The 15,313-nt window shown below is 43.8% G+C and overlaps 1 protein-coding gene across 1 annotated transcript in view; it reads left to right on the top strand.

Annotated features, from left to right (window-relative positions):
- The window catches only part of ARF3 (ARF GTPase 3), an 80,975-nt gene that overhangs the window by 38,842 nt on the left and 26,820 nt on the right, over positions 1–15,313 (top strand). The window contains exons 2-3 of the mRNA XM_077483331.1: positions 10,230–10,439; positions 15,117–15,227. Coding sequence (XP_077339457.1) covers positions 10,292–10,439; positions 15,117–15,227 — 259 coding nt within the window. The 5' untranslated portion in view covers positions 10,230–10,291. The remainder of the gene's footprint in view (positions 1–10,229; positions 10,440–15,116; positions 15,228–15,313) is intronic.

Raw genomic sequence — 15,313 nt, 5'->3', positions numbered from 1 at the left:
ACACATGTCCCTAATAATAAAAACATGTCCCCCACATATGTCCCACTAAAATCACATGTCCCAATGATTATCTGCACACATATGTACGTGATCACCTGCACACATATGTACATGATCATTTGCGTACATATGTCCGTGATCACACAAACCAATTATTATACACTTAACGGAATTTTTTTTACCAAAAACATGTAGCAGAATACATTTTGGCTTAAATTTATGACAAAATTTGATTTTATTGGATTTCTTTTCAAATAGAAAAAAGAAAATATTGTTTTTTTCCCAAATTTCCGCTTTTTTTGCGCTTATATCGCAAAAAAAAAAAAACGGAGTCGTGAATAAATAACACCAAAATAAAGCTCTATTTGTGCGAACAAAATGATAACAATTTCATTTGGGTACAGTGTAGCATGACCGCGCAATTGTCACTGAAAGCGCTAGAGCGCTGAAAGCTGAAAATTGGGCTGGGAAGGAAGGGGGTGAAAGTGCCCTGTATTGAAGTGGTTAAAATATATCTAAAGGCAAAACTTTTCTTTTTCTTTTTTTTGTTTTGGACAGAGCAGGGATTAAGTAGAACATCTATTAGTTTGTTTGTTTTTTTGTTTTTTTTTTTAATGTTTTTATTGAATAATTTACAGTTTGAACATATTTCTGCAGGTTGTAAGGCAATACTGGAGAAATGCATATAACAAAGATGTGTGGCTTGTGTACATGTAAACATGACAGGAACTTATACAGGTTGAACAATGGACTCGGCTACTATCAATCGGATGGAAACCCTTCTGCCTATACTATTAACCACCTGTGAGGGGGTTCGCTCGGTAGCGGGTGTGTGTGACCCCCTGGATGGGTTCACAACACAAAGTCAGGCACAGCAGACAGCGGTGTAGGTGCAAAAAACAAAAGATCCAGTTTATTTAGGCTACATGCAGTGATACATATAACAGCCAAACAAAATAAAACAAGAAAATAAATCCTGGTCAGCTTGACCTCTAACTACACACGTAGACTCCCTGTCTAACAACTGGGTGCATAACAGCCAAACAAAATAAAACAAGAAAATAAATCCTGGTCAGCTTGACCTCTAACTACACACGTAGACTCCCTGTCTAACAACTGGGTGCAGCCTTGTGCTGCCCCAGTCCCTGTCCCTATTGTAGGGGTTTGCCACACAGGCGTTAACTCACCGCACAGAACAGATCTCAGACTCCCCAGTCTATACACACAAAACTGGTTCCAGGATGGAGCATCTCCCTATGCATGCTGGGGTTTTTTGTAGAGGTCTTAATGAGCCCACTTACTACAGATGGGCTCATTAACTCTTCCCCTCTAATTGTAAAAGTCTGCATAAAGCCTGAATCTAGGACACACATATTTCCCATCCTGAATACAACCAGGTGATTTTACCTGCGTGCTGCCACATACCCCCCCCTCTTGTTTCAACCTTGGGGTTGTAACACAAGCAGCCAGACACGCATGTATCCGAGACAAAGCATCCACATTCCCCATTTTAACACCAGGGCGATGCTTAACTGTAAAGTTAAATTCCTGTAGGGCCAGGAACCACCTATTTACCCTTCTATTGGTCTCCTTGTTTTGAGCCATCCACTTTAAAGGAGCGTGATCAGTCACCAGGTCAAAGTGCCTACCTAGCAGATAGTACCGAAGGGAATCTAGAGCCCACTTCACTGCTAAACATTCCTTCTCAATCGTGGAGTAATTTACCTCATGGGACTTTAACTTCCTGCTGAGGTAAATGACTGGGTGCTCTTCCCCGTTCCAGACCTGGGATAACACTGCTCCTAACCCAACGTCTGATGCATCAGTTTGTACAACAAAGTCCTTAGAGAAGTCTGGTGAGTACAACACTGGCTGGCTACATAAGGCTGTTTTTAAGGACTGAAATGCTTCCTCAGCCTCTGGGGACCATTTAACCATAACCGACTCTTTCCCTTTTGTCAGGTTGGTGAGGGGCACAGCCTGAGAAGCAAAATGGGGAATGAATCGTCGATAATAGCCAGCGATTCCCAGAAAGGCTCGTACCTGTTTCTTGCTGTTGGGACGTAGCCAACTCTGTATGGCCTCGACTTTATTGACTTGGGGTTTTATCACCCCCCTCCCAATAGTGTACCCAAGATATTTGGCCTCCTCCTGTCCAATGGTACACTTCTTTGGATTGGCCGTAAACCCAGCTTCCCGGATAGAGTCTAGGACTGCTTGTACTTTTGGCAAATGTGAGACCCAGTCTGTGCTATGGATAATCACATCATCCAGGTAAGCTGCAGCATATTTATGATGGGGCCTCAGAATCTTATCCATTTTCCGCTGGAATGTTGCCGGTGCATTCTGTAACCCAAACGGCATTCTCTTATATTGGAATGCCCCATCTTGGGTTACAAACGCAGTTTTCTCCTTGGCCGACTCGGCCAGGGGAATTTGCCAATACCCTTTGGTGAGATCAAGAGTTGTCATATATCGGGCTGTTCCCAGCCGGTCAACCAACTCATCTATACGTGGCATGGGGTAGGTGTCAAATTTTGTAACTTTATTTAATTGTCTAAAATCGTTACAAAACCGCCAGCTCCCATCAGGTTTGGGCACTAGTACAATAGGACTGGACCAGTCACTCTGGGACTCCTCTATCACACCCAATTCCAGCATCCTTTGAACCTCCCCACGTATTGCCTCCCGTCGGGCCTCTGGTATTCTATAAGGTTTTAGTTTTACCCTTTCTCCTGGCGGGGTGATAATGTCATGCTCTACGCCAGATGTTTGTCCCGGAAGCTCAGAGAAAATCTCTTTGTTACGAAGTACAAACTCTTTAACCTCCTGTTGTTGGGGTTTCGATAAGGTGTCTGCTATTCCAACCTCAGGAACTAAGCAATCAGGCTGTACTTGTGACAAAGTCTCTGCGACTAGGGATTCCCTATCCCTCCAGGCTTTCAGCAGATTGACGTGATAGATCTGCTCCGGCTTTCGCCTTCCTGGCTGTCTAACCCTGTAGTTCACCTCACTAATTTTTTCAATTACTTCATATGGACCTTGCCATTTGGCCAGAAATTTGCTTTCAACCGTAGGGACTAGCACCAAGACCCTATCCCCCGGGGAAAAAGTACGTGTCTTGGCCCCACGGTTGTACACTCTCTGCTGTGCTAACTGCGCTTGGGTTAAATGTTCCTTTACAATTGGCATTACCTGTGCAATTCTATCTTGCATCAGGGCGACATGCTCAATCACACTCCTGTGAGGAGAACTCTCATTTTCCCAAGTTTCCTTGGCGATATACAGCAGCCCTCTTGGGTGTCTCCCATAGAGCAACTCGAAGGGTGAGAAACCCGTAGAGGATTGGGGTACCTCCCTAATGGGAAACATCAGATAGGGTATTAGACAATCCCAATTCTTTCCATCTCTATCCACCACCTTCTTTAACATTTGTTTTAGGGTTTTGTTGAATCTTTCAACCAACCCATCTGTTTGGGGGTGATACACAGATGTACGCAATTGCTTCACTTTGTACAACTTGCATAATTCTTTCATAACCCGGGACATAAAGGGTGTACCTTGGTCTGTAAGCAGTTCCTTACAAATACCCACGCGGCTAAAAACAAGGGATAGCTCTTTGGCTATGGTTTTGGCCGAGGTATTTCGGAGAGGAATTGCTTCCGGATAACGGGTGGCATAGTCCAATATAACCAAAATGTACTGATGCCCCCTAGCAGACTTCATTATCGGACCTACCAAATCCATTGCGATCCTCTCAAAGGGGACCTCAATGATAGGAAGAGGTACCAGTGGGTTACGGAAATGTGGCATAGGTGCCGACTTCTGACACACAGGGCAGGAGGAACAATAATTTTCTATTTCCTTCATGACCCCAGGCCAATAGAATCTCTGCAATACCCTCTCTCTGGTTTTCTCTGTCCCCAGATGACCTCCCAGAATGTGTCCATGAGCCAATTCTAACACCAACTTCCTGTAAGGTTTGGGCACTATAAGTTGCTCAATGGTTTCTTCTGCCCTTTGAGCCACTCGATATAGCAGGTCCCTTTCCATAGTGAAGTAAGGATAAGGGCAAGTCTTATCTGGGTTCACTAACTCGCCATCTATTTTCACCACATTTTCCCGTGCCTTTATTAGGGTGGGGTCTTTTAACTGTTCTGTGGCAAAATTTTCCCTGTGAACCTCAAGATCCGAAAACTCCACAGACGGCATGTTTTCATCTGAGGATGTTGGCTCCTCCCCAGTTTCTCGAGTTTCCCCCGCCAATACCGACAAGGGAAATTCAGGAGAGTCCTCACCACTTCCAGAGGAATTCTGGTCATCTTCCTGGTTTATAGGGGCACCAATGGGGGCCTCAGGACAATCCCAGAGTTCCCAGAATTTTGGAAAATCTCTTCCCACAATAGCATCATGTGGTAACTGAGACACTAACCCCACCTGATGAGAGAGGTTACCTTTGGGGGTCTCAAAAAACACTGAAGTTACAGGATACTCTCGGGTGTCCCCATGCACACAAATAACAGCCACCCTGTTCTTCCCAGAGACCTCTGTAGTAACTAATTCAGCTTTTATCAATGTTACCAGGCTACCTGAATCTAGCAACACATCAACATGTCTACCGTTAATACACATTTTACATAAATGTTTCTCAGGTCCCCGAATGGCAGTGCATGCAACTGTCGCAAACAGCGACTGACGTCTCTCCCTTATAAAGTCACATTGCATAGGCTCATCCACAACTGGGCAATTGGCTGCAATATGTCCCTCTTGCCGGCAGCGGTAGCAAATAATTTTTTTCGCTGCCTCTTGCAGCATGGGCTTCCTGGGCTGCTCCCGCCAGACCTTAGGTAGAACTCCCACCCTCTCACTCTCTCCACCCTCACCCCTTAGAGTCATCTTACCCGCCACTGGGGATGATCTGGTCTTAGGGGGGAAAGTCCGTGAGTCCCTGGAAGAGTTGGTCAAGTTCTCTGTAGCCAAGTACCTCTCAACCAGATCCACAAGTTTATCTGCATTTTCTGGGTCTCCATGGCTTACCCATTTTTGGATGGCAGTAGGAAGAGCTCTCAGGAAACGATCCATAACCACACGTTCCACAATGTTTGGTGCGGTCAAAATCTCTGGCTGCAGCCACTTCCTGCTCAGGTGAATGAGATCATACATTTGAGACCTGGGAGGTTTTCCAACCTGAAAAGTCCAGTTATGCACACGCTGAGCCCGGACTGCCAGGGTGACACCCAGCCGTGCCAATATTTCTGCTTTTAGCACCACATAGTCTTTTGCTTGGTCAGGCTCTAGGTCATAATAAGCTTTCTGCGATTCCCCAGTTAACAGAGGGGCCACCAGTCCAGCCCATTGCTCCTTAGGCCACTTTTCCCTTTCAGCAGTCCTTTCAAATGTGGTCAAAAACACCTCCGGATCATCCTCTCCAGTCATTTTTGTCAGTAAACGGCTCACACCAAAGGTTGCGGTATTATTGTACCCACTTGCTTCATTGGTCTGCGGACGTTGCTGTATCAATGTCTCTATTTGCTGTTGAAAATTCTGCTCTTGCTTCTGCAACAGGTCTATGAAGCGGGCTTCAGATCGCTGCTGGGCTTGTTGCTGAGCTTCCAAACTCTGCTGCAAAGTTGCATTTGTCTGCTGCTGATTTGCATTTGCCTGCTGCTGGGCTTCCAAACTCTGCTGCAAAGTTGCATTTGTCTGCTGCTGATTTGCATTTGCCTGCTGCTGGGCTTGTTGTTGAGCTGCAAGGCTCTTTTGTAAAGCTGCATTTGTTTGCTGCTGATTTGCATTTGCTTGCTGCTGGTTTGCATTTGCTAGAGCCAGCTGTCTCAGTATCTCCTCCATGCTGGCCTTAACAAAAAAAAAAAAAACTGCCCGCATTCTCCACCAACTGTGAGGGGGTTCGCTCGGTAGCGGGAGTGTGTGACCCCCTGGATGGGTTCACAACACAAAGTCAGGCACAGCAGACAGCGGTGTAGGTGCAAAAAACAAAAGATCCGGTTTATTTAGGCTACATGCAGTGATACATATAACAGCCAAACAAAATAAAACAAGAAAATAAATCCTGGTCAGCTTGACCTCTAACTACACACGTAGACTCCCTGTCTAACAACTGGGTGCAGCCTTGTGCTGCCCCAGTCCCTGTCCCTATTGTAGGGGTTTGCCACACAGGCGTTAACTCACCGCACAGAACAGATCTCAGACTCCCCAGTCTATACACACAAAACTGGTTCCAGGATGGAGCATCTCCCTATGCATGCTGTTTTTTTTTGTAGAGGTCTTAATGAGCCCACTTACTACAGCTGGGCTCATTAACTCTTCCCCTCTAATTGTAAAAGTCTGCATAAAGCCTGAATCTAGGACACACATATTTCCCATCCTGAATACAACCAGGTGATTTTACCTGCGTGCTGCCACACACCACACTATCAAATTTAAAATCACCTCCAACACCACCATCAGAAAACCGAACCACTCAACAACAACACACTGGACCAGATCTCAGAAGAAGCTACTCTCCGAACTCTTTAAAACCACATTATCAAGCAAAATAGCAACGCTAAACCTAAACCACTCAACAGAACAAACACTCAGCTCCTTAAATAAGGCATTAGTAGAAACAGCAGACTCAGTCGCTCTGGAGTGCAGAGGACCCATTCGCACTAAGAACTCTAGATGGTTTAATGGCACGCTTACTCTGCTGAAACAGGAACGCAGAAGAGCGGAAAGATCCTGGAGAAGAAATGCCACAAAGGAAAACCACACAAACTACAAAACTCGGACTATGAAATACCACAAAGCAATCTTCAAAGCAAAAAAATAATATTTCTCAAACACAATCTCAAAAGCTTTAAACCGCTCCCTCGGAAACTGATCAAACTAGTCACCCAGACTATGAACCCTACCTGTCTAGAGCCCCCTGCAAACGACACGAAGAGTTCTGCAACAAGTTATCGGATTATTTTATCCACAAAATCGACAACATTCGGGAAACAATTCTACAGAATAAAAAAAACAATCATACCCTACGAAAGGAAAAAGTTGAAATCGATTCGAACAAGACACAATCACCAAAGTTTTCGCTGATCACGATTACCATGGACACCACCAAAAACATCATCAGAAGCCTCCGAGACAGCACTTCACCCAGTGACCTCATTACCACTAAACTCCTGAAAGAATGCTCCGGCATCTTAGCTCCTACGATAACACATCTCGTAAATCAGTCGTTCAAAGAAGGGATGGTTCCGACCGCCCTCAAGCAAGGCATAATCAAACCCCTGCTAAAGAAACCCGAACTCGACCCCAAAGACCCCAACAACCGCAGACCGATAACATGCCTGAACACCATCGCCAAAATTATGGAGAAAGCAGTAGTACAACAGCTACAACTTTACCTGGACACGCAACAAACTCTAAGCACGGTCGGAGAATCCGTCGGAATGTGTCCTATCGGACCGTGTTGTCGGATAATCCGACTGTGTGTGGTATGCATCGCACTGATTCCGTTGGAATATCCGTCGGACCCAATTTTCCAACATGTTGGAAATATTTCCCGACCAACTGGGACATTCGGACATACTCCGATCATGTGTAGAGAATTTTGATCGGACCAAGTGCCACGCATGCTCAGATCAAATTCCTACATCAAAGCTATTGGCTACTAGCCTGAATGTAGTCCCATCGTAATGAAATTACGTCATCACGTTCTGAAAGATCGTATTTTTCGCCAACTTTGTCCGACCGTGTGTATGCAACAGTTTCGGACAAGATCCGACGGACAAAATCTGACGGGCAAAATCCGACGGATTTGGTTGTGGAAATCTCCGACCATGTGTACAGGGGCTTAGACAAACTTCAATCAGGCTTATGCCCAGGCCATGGCACAGACACGGCACTTCTTAAAATATGGGACGACGCCCTGGAAGCAGCAGCTGACGGAGAATCATGTCTCCTGGTACTTCTGGACCTCAGTGCAGCATTGGACACAGTCGACCACAACACTCATACGCCTCAAAGAAGTAGCAGGAGTTAAAGACTCCGATCTACCATGGTTCACCTCCTTCCTAGCTAATTGGTCACAGACTGTGAAACTAGGAGCCTACACCTCTGAAATGAGGGAAATTTCGTATGGAGTCTCGCAAGGATCACCCCTGTCACCCGTGCTCTTCAACATTTACATCCGCCCTCTCCTCAAAATCATCAGAACAACGGACCTATGCTACCACTCATATGCAGATGATACTCAACTCTATTTTCGAATCACAGGATAAATCCAAGGGAGAACGAAGATTCACAGTCCAAGGACCTCGGCTATGGAACGCTCTACCCACTGACATCCGCATGGAAGAAAACCATTGGGCCTTCAGGAAAAAACAAGCAGGAAGCACAGGATGGATCAAAGTGCTCAAGGCAATTCAGTTTGCAGTTGCAGCGCTATACAAGTCTTTCGTTCATTCATTAAGGAGATTCCACTCTGGGAGGGGTTATGTCTTTACGAACCCCCAGAGCATGTGTCTGCGGTTGCAAGACACCTATCCCAGATTTTGTTGTACTTGTTTGGACAACCTCTGTTAATGTATATGAATTTCTTGTAGGGAAGTGTGTTATTTATATCTATTTTCCAGTCATTAAAGCTGGGGGTAATGGGTCTCATCCACTGTCTGGATATAATTTTCTTGGCAGAAAACAGTGTTTCACGCAGGAATGTTTTAGTGAATTTGTCTATCTCAGAGTTGGGGAATATCCCCAGCAGGCATTGTTTGGGGTCGAGGGTCAAAGAGGATCACATGTCATCATGGTGGAAATCTACAATCTGCTTCCATAGACCGGACATGCCCAGAATAAATGGTACATGAGGTAGAAGACTGTTGTCTAAAGTTGGCGACTCTTAGGGGGGTAAGATATGCTCGGTGCACAATATACAACTGGGTCAACCTTGCGGCTTCACTTCCTGGTTCCCTACTGCGCATGCGCTAGTCAAGCTGTGCATCCTTACTGGTCCCCGCTATGTCTTGAGACTTGTGTGTGTCCCAGCAGACTGCGCGGCGAGACGGAAAGAGGCATAGGTTTCTGCACCCCCCCACCCCCCGAAAGGTGCCAAATGTGACACCGGAGGGGGAGAGGGTTCCAAAAAGCAGAGGTTCAATTTGTGTGTGAACCTACACTTTAAGGCTGTAAGCTAGCGTGGTTGATGATGGGGTTATGAGCATGACATAAAAATCTGAAATCAGCCTTCGTGGATCCTCACCCTTAACTACTGCCATAATGACATTAAGGGTAGACTGTGGTAAAGGTAGGGGGAACTGAGTTTGAGCTGTGTGGTGCACTTGAAAAAATCTAAAGACCCGGGATCTGGGCAGCAGGAACTAGTTTTGGAGGCCCTCGAAGTTTGTGCCATCGGAAATTATGTGGTGTAAGTAAAATATGCCATGTTCGCTCCATATCTGTCAGGGATTGAGATGAACTCTGAGAGTAATTTATTGTGAGATAGAGGGGTATAGTTATATTTAGGGTTGTTAACATTTTAGTGGCAATGTCCCATATGAGAGAGTTATTCCCACTATGACCCACTGCAATTGCAGTAAGTAGATCTGTGGCTAGTTGCAACCACTGTGGGCATAGGAGCATGAGGAATATGTGTCTGTCGGTTTTGTCTATGTGATATAGCTGAGACAGTTGGAATGCGAGGTAATAGAGATTCAGGTCAGGGAGGGCCGTTCCACCCAGGTCAGTAGGGTTCTTAAGGACTCTGCAGGCCAGATTGTGTCTTTTGGCACCCCAAATTAATGTCCTGAGTATGGCCTCCATTGATTTAAAAAGTTTTAAGGGTAAGTATACCGGTGTGTGCCAAAGCATGTACAATATTTTGGGTAGTAATATCATTTTAATGATGGGGCCCCAGACACCAAGCGGCAGGCTTGCCCACACCTGAGCGTCTAGGATGTGATTTTTTTTTCTACTTGTCAGGTTTACATAAAGCATGCAAGTCTGCATCAGACAAGACCGCTTGTGTCTCTCCACTTGTAGGGAACTTCTATTTTTTTTCTGTCACAGCCTCCTGAGGTCTGTAATCACTGAATTGTTATAGGTTCCTTACGTCTTGTCTATGCTGCATCACTTACCACAGTAGCCTGTCCTAATAGAATGTACAAGATTTTGGCACGTTTGCTTACTAATCTTACTTTTCATTTTTCTCTGTTATATTTTCTTATGTCATATAGAGATAAGAGCACAAGTCAACCATTTGCTACCCTAAAATAAAGAACATCTAAAGAAAGCAGCCATGGGAAATATCTTTGGAAATCTGTTGAAAAGTCTAATTGGGAAGAAGGAAATGCGAATACTCATGGTGGGACTCGATGCTGCTGGAAAGACCACCATCTTGTACAAACTGAAACTTGGGGAAATTGTGACCACTATCCCAACAATAGGTATTCGAACACAACACTGTATTACTAACTGTGATGACCATCCCCTTTCTTTGCATAGTTCCTTCCTCATAAACACTGCATGAAGGTCAGTCTCTCTGTGCCCAGTTACATAGTAGGTAAGACTGAATAAAGACAATAGTCTATCCAGTTCAACCTGTGTAGGTGTATGTGTGTCAGTGTCTATAATTATTTGCTGTATCCCTTTATGTTGTGTCTGTGTCTATTAAAATTATCCATACTCTCTGCTGCCACCACCAATTGTGTAAGAAACTAGGCGACGGGGGGGGGGGGGGTCCCAATGGTAGAGATAGTCAGCACAGAACATATTGCAGAGGGGATTTTTGTGGGCATTAGTGCTAGGTTGACTAACGCACATAAACCCAAGGTAAATATAGTAACAAGTCCTAGTTGCAATCTCGGAACACCCAATGAGAGGATAGTATGCGACCGGTCTAAACTACATGGCATGTTCACCAATGGCAGGAGCCTGGCAGACAAGATGGGTGAACTAGAGATACTGTTGTACAAGAAGGATTTGGATTTTGTGGGAATTTCAGAGACCTGGCTCAACAGCTCTCATGATTGCCTGGCAACCATTCAAGGGTATATTTATCGCAGGGATAGAGGGGGTAAAAAAGGGGGAGGGGTATGCCTTCATATCAAGAATAATGTACAAGTGAATGTGAGAAATGACATCACTAAGGGGACTAGGGAGGAGGTGGAATCCTTTTATGGGTAGAGCTTCAAAGGGATGAAGCCAGGGAGAAAATATTACTGGGAGTATGCTATAGGCCCTGTAACCCCGAGGGAGGATGGGAATATGGATCTTCTATCTATCACAAGGTGGATTAGCAGCAAGGATGGGAAGTGTTATCATAATGGGGGATTTTAATTATCCAGACATAGACTGGGCAGAGGGAACTACGCATTCATCTAAGGCTCGCCAGTTCCTAAATGTCTTTCAGGACAATTTCATGGTTCAGATGGTAGACGCACCAACCAGAAATAAAGCGTTACTGGATCTACCGATTACAAACAATACAGACTTGATCATGGATGTGGAAATACGGGCCATTTAGGAAATGGCAAACACAGGTCAATTGGTATCAGTATAAATCACACAAATAGGAACATAAGGGGAATACGAAGACCCCAAATTTTAAGAGTGCCAACTTCCCTAAACTATGAACCTTGTTAGAAGGCATGAATTGGGAATAAAATCTTAGGAACAAAGAACATGGAGTAGAGATGGGTTTGCTTTAAGAGCATATTAAATAAGGGCATTAGGCATCGCATCCCATTGGGTAATAAATTTAAAAGAGCGAACAAAAGTCCTGGATGGCTTAACTCCAATGTAAAAATACATAGAAAAGCAAAGGAGAAGGCCTTCAAAAAATACAAGGTTGAGGGATCATCATCAGCATTCAGACTTTATAAAAAATTCAACAAGAAATGTAAAGGGGCAATTAGGGTGGCTAAGATAGAACACAAAAGGCACATAGCAGAGGAGAGTGAAAAAAATCCCAAGAAATTCTTTAAGTATGTAAACAGTAAAAAAGGGAGGACAGACCATATTGGCCCCATAAATAATGAAGAAGGACATCTGGTTACAAAGGATGGGGAGATGGTGAAGGTATTGAATTTATTCCTCTCCTCAGTCTTCACAAGGGAATCGGGAGGCTCCAGTAACAACAGCAGGGTTTATCCTTATGACACATTGCAGGAAGCATCTCCATAACAGAGGACAGAATTAAAATCAGACTTGGGAAACGTAACATTAATAAATCACCGGGACCAGATGGCTTGCATCCGAGGTTACTTAGGGAACTCAGTCAAGACCATTGTTCCTAATTTTTACTGACAGTCTACTGACTGGAATGGTGCCATATGATTGGAGAAAAGCCAATGTAGCACCAATATTTAAAAAGGGCCCAAAATACATCCCTGGGAATTACAGACCAGTTAGCCTAACATAGTATGCAAGCTTTTGGAGAGGATGACAGGGGACTATATACAAGATTTTAGTAACGAGAACGGTATCATTATCAGTAATCAGCATGGATTCATGAAGAATCGTTCTTGCCAAACCAATCTATTAACCTTCTATGAGGAGGTGCGTTGCCATCTAGATAAAGGAAGGCCCATAGACGTGGTGTATCTGCATTTTGCAAAAGCATTTGACACAGTTCCCCTTAAATGTTTACTGTACCAAATAAGGTCCGTTGGCATGGACCATAGTGTGAGTACATGGATTGAAAACTGGCTACAAGGGTGAGTTCAGAGGGTGGTGATAAATGGGGAGTACTCGGAATGGTCAGAGGTGGGTAGTGGGGTCCCCCAGGGTTCTGTGCTGGGACCAATCCTATTTATTTTGTTCATAAACGACCTGGAGTATGAGGTAAATAGTCAAATCTCTGTATTTGCGGACGATACTAAGCTAAGCAGGGCAATAACTTCTCTGCAGAATGTGGAAACCTTGCAAGAAGATCTGAACAACTTAATGGTTTGGGCAACTACATGGCAAATGAGGTTTAATGTAGAAACATGTGAAATAATGCATTTGGGTGGCAAAAATGTGAATGCAATCTATACATTGGGGGAGAACCTCTGGGGAATCTAGGATGGAAAAGGACCTGGGTGTCCTAGTAGATGATAGGCTCAGTAATGGCATGCAATGCCAAGCTACTGCTAACAAAGCAAACAGAATATTGGGATGCATTAAAAAGGTCTTCAACTTCAGAGATAAAACAATAATTCTTCCGCTCTACAAGACTCTGGTCCGGTCGCACCTGGAGTATGCTGTCCAGGTCTGGGCACCATTCCTCAGGAAGGATGTACTGGAAATGTAGCGAGTACAAAGAAGGACAACTAAGCTAAAAAAGGGTCTGGAGGATATCAGTTATGAAGAAAGGTTGCAAACACTGAACTTATTCTCTCTGGAGAAGAGACAATTGAGAGGGGATATGATTTCGATTTATAAATGCAATACTGGTGACCATAGGGATAAAACTTTTGCAGAAGGGAGTTTAACAAGACTCGTGGCCACTCATTAAAATTAGAAGAAAAGAGCTTTAACTCTAAACTATGTGGGGTTCTTTACTGTTAGTGCGCAAAGATGTAGAATTCCCTTCCACAGGCAGTGGTCTCCGCAGGGTCATTGATTAGTTTAAAAAAAATATTAGATAAGCACCTGAACGACCGCAACATACAGGGATATACAATGTAATACTGACATATAATCACACACATAGGTTGGACTTGATGGACTTGTGTCTTTTTTTCAACCTCACCTACTATGTAACTATATATGAGCTCTTACATGTTTACAAAGTTCAGTAGCTTAAGATACAATTTGAACACACACACAATAATATTTGTCCCATCCTCTATATCATTTATGAATAAATTGAATAGAATTGGTCCCTAGACAGAACCTTGGGGTACCCCATGTATCTCTCCAGACCAGTCTGAGTACACGTTATTTATCACCACCGTTTGGACACGCCCCTGTAACTATTTTTTTTTTTTACTCCATAACAAACCTTATGGTCCATGCCTGCAGACCTCAGCTTGTAAATTAAGTGCTTATGGGTGGAACTCTGTTTTAATGTGTTTGAAAAGCTCCTATTCTGTGCTCTGTATTTGAAGATCACCCTCTGGAAAATGGCAGAGTGATTATAAATCAGAGGAACCTTATATTAAGGGGACATACTGTTTGATTGTGACTTCACAAGCAAACAAATGTTGACATGTCCTGATAAGTTAAAATGTGATTTGGGGTTAGATTTTAATTTTTTTAAGAATCAGACTTTTGGGTAAATAAAGTGAAATGCTATTATGGCTAAAGCCCCATTCACACCTGAATATTTAGTAGCTCGACGCTCCAAAATGCTCAATATCCCAAACTCCATGGTTTTCAATTGTGCCTGTCCACACCTGAGCATAGTGTCAATTGAAGCTGGAAAAAGTACATAAACTTATTTTGCGCTTTAAACTTCAGGCCGGGTTCACACTGTAACCCGATGCGGATCGCACAGGAGCGCTGTGCGTCCCTGTTCCCCATTTCAGGGACGAATCGGGGCGATTCTATGCCTGAATTCGGCCCTGAAACTGAGTCAAAGACGCACAACGTTTCTGTGCAGTGCGTTCCGTAGCCACAATGGAGATATGTGAACCAGCTGCATAGGGAGCCAGTCACATTCTCATGCTATGCAAATTGGATGAAACCCGCATCTAATTTGCATAGGTGTGAACCTGGCCTCAGTGTTTTTGAACCTAATAGACGTCAGTGGGAAAAGGTCTGGTGCTTTTGGAAGCTTGCTATTATTTTGCCTAAATTTAGCCATTAATGGAATTGTCCTCAGTTGCTCTTGTTTTCTCCAAAAGTATGATTTCTGATCGATGTCCTTAAAGTATCTATACACTGACCTCATTGCTGGGTCTTCCCTTAAAGCATGTATGTAATGGCTCACCAAGATGGCAGATCATACTTTTTTAGACTTTGAAGTTAAACATGAACTCCATGCTTAGGGGCTTTCTGACTTGGCTTTGAGCTTTTTCAGATGTGAAAAAGTCAACACAGCCAGATTACACTGCTTTATTAGATTTAAGTTTGAGATATGTTTCTAATATGACGATAAAAAAAAGGCTTATACCATCTTGCCATTATCCTCACAGGCTTCAATGTAGAGACAGTAGAATATAAGAACATCAGCTTTACTGTCTGGGATGTGGGTGGCCAAGACAAGATTCGACCACTGTGGAGGCACTACTTTCAGAACACTCAGGGTATGTGTCCATTTTTTTTATGTATGTATTTTTATTTTATGCAATGAGTTCAATAAGATTTATATGAAAATATTAATGATCAGAGT

The sequence above is a fragment of the Lithobates pipiens genome, unplaced genomic scaffold, assembly GCF_037356315.1.
Source record: "Lithobates pipiens isolate NorthernLeopardFrog02 unplaced genomic scaffold, aLitPip1_a1.2 Scaffold_16, whole genome shotgun sequence".
NCBI lineage: Eukaryota > Metazoa > Chordata > Amphibia > Anura > Ranidae > Lithobates > Lithobates pipiens.
This window is presented reverse-complemented; position numbering and strand designations above follow the sequence as displayed.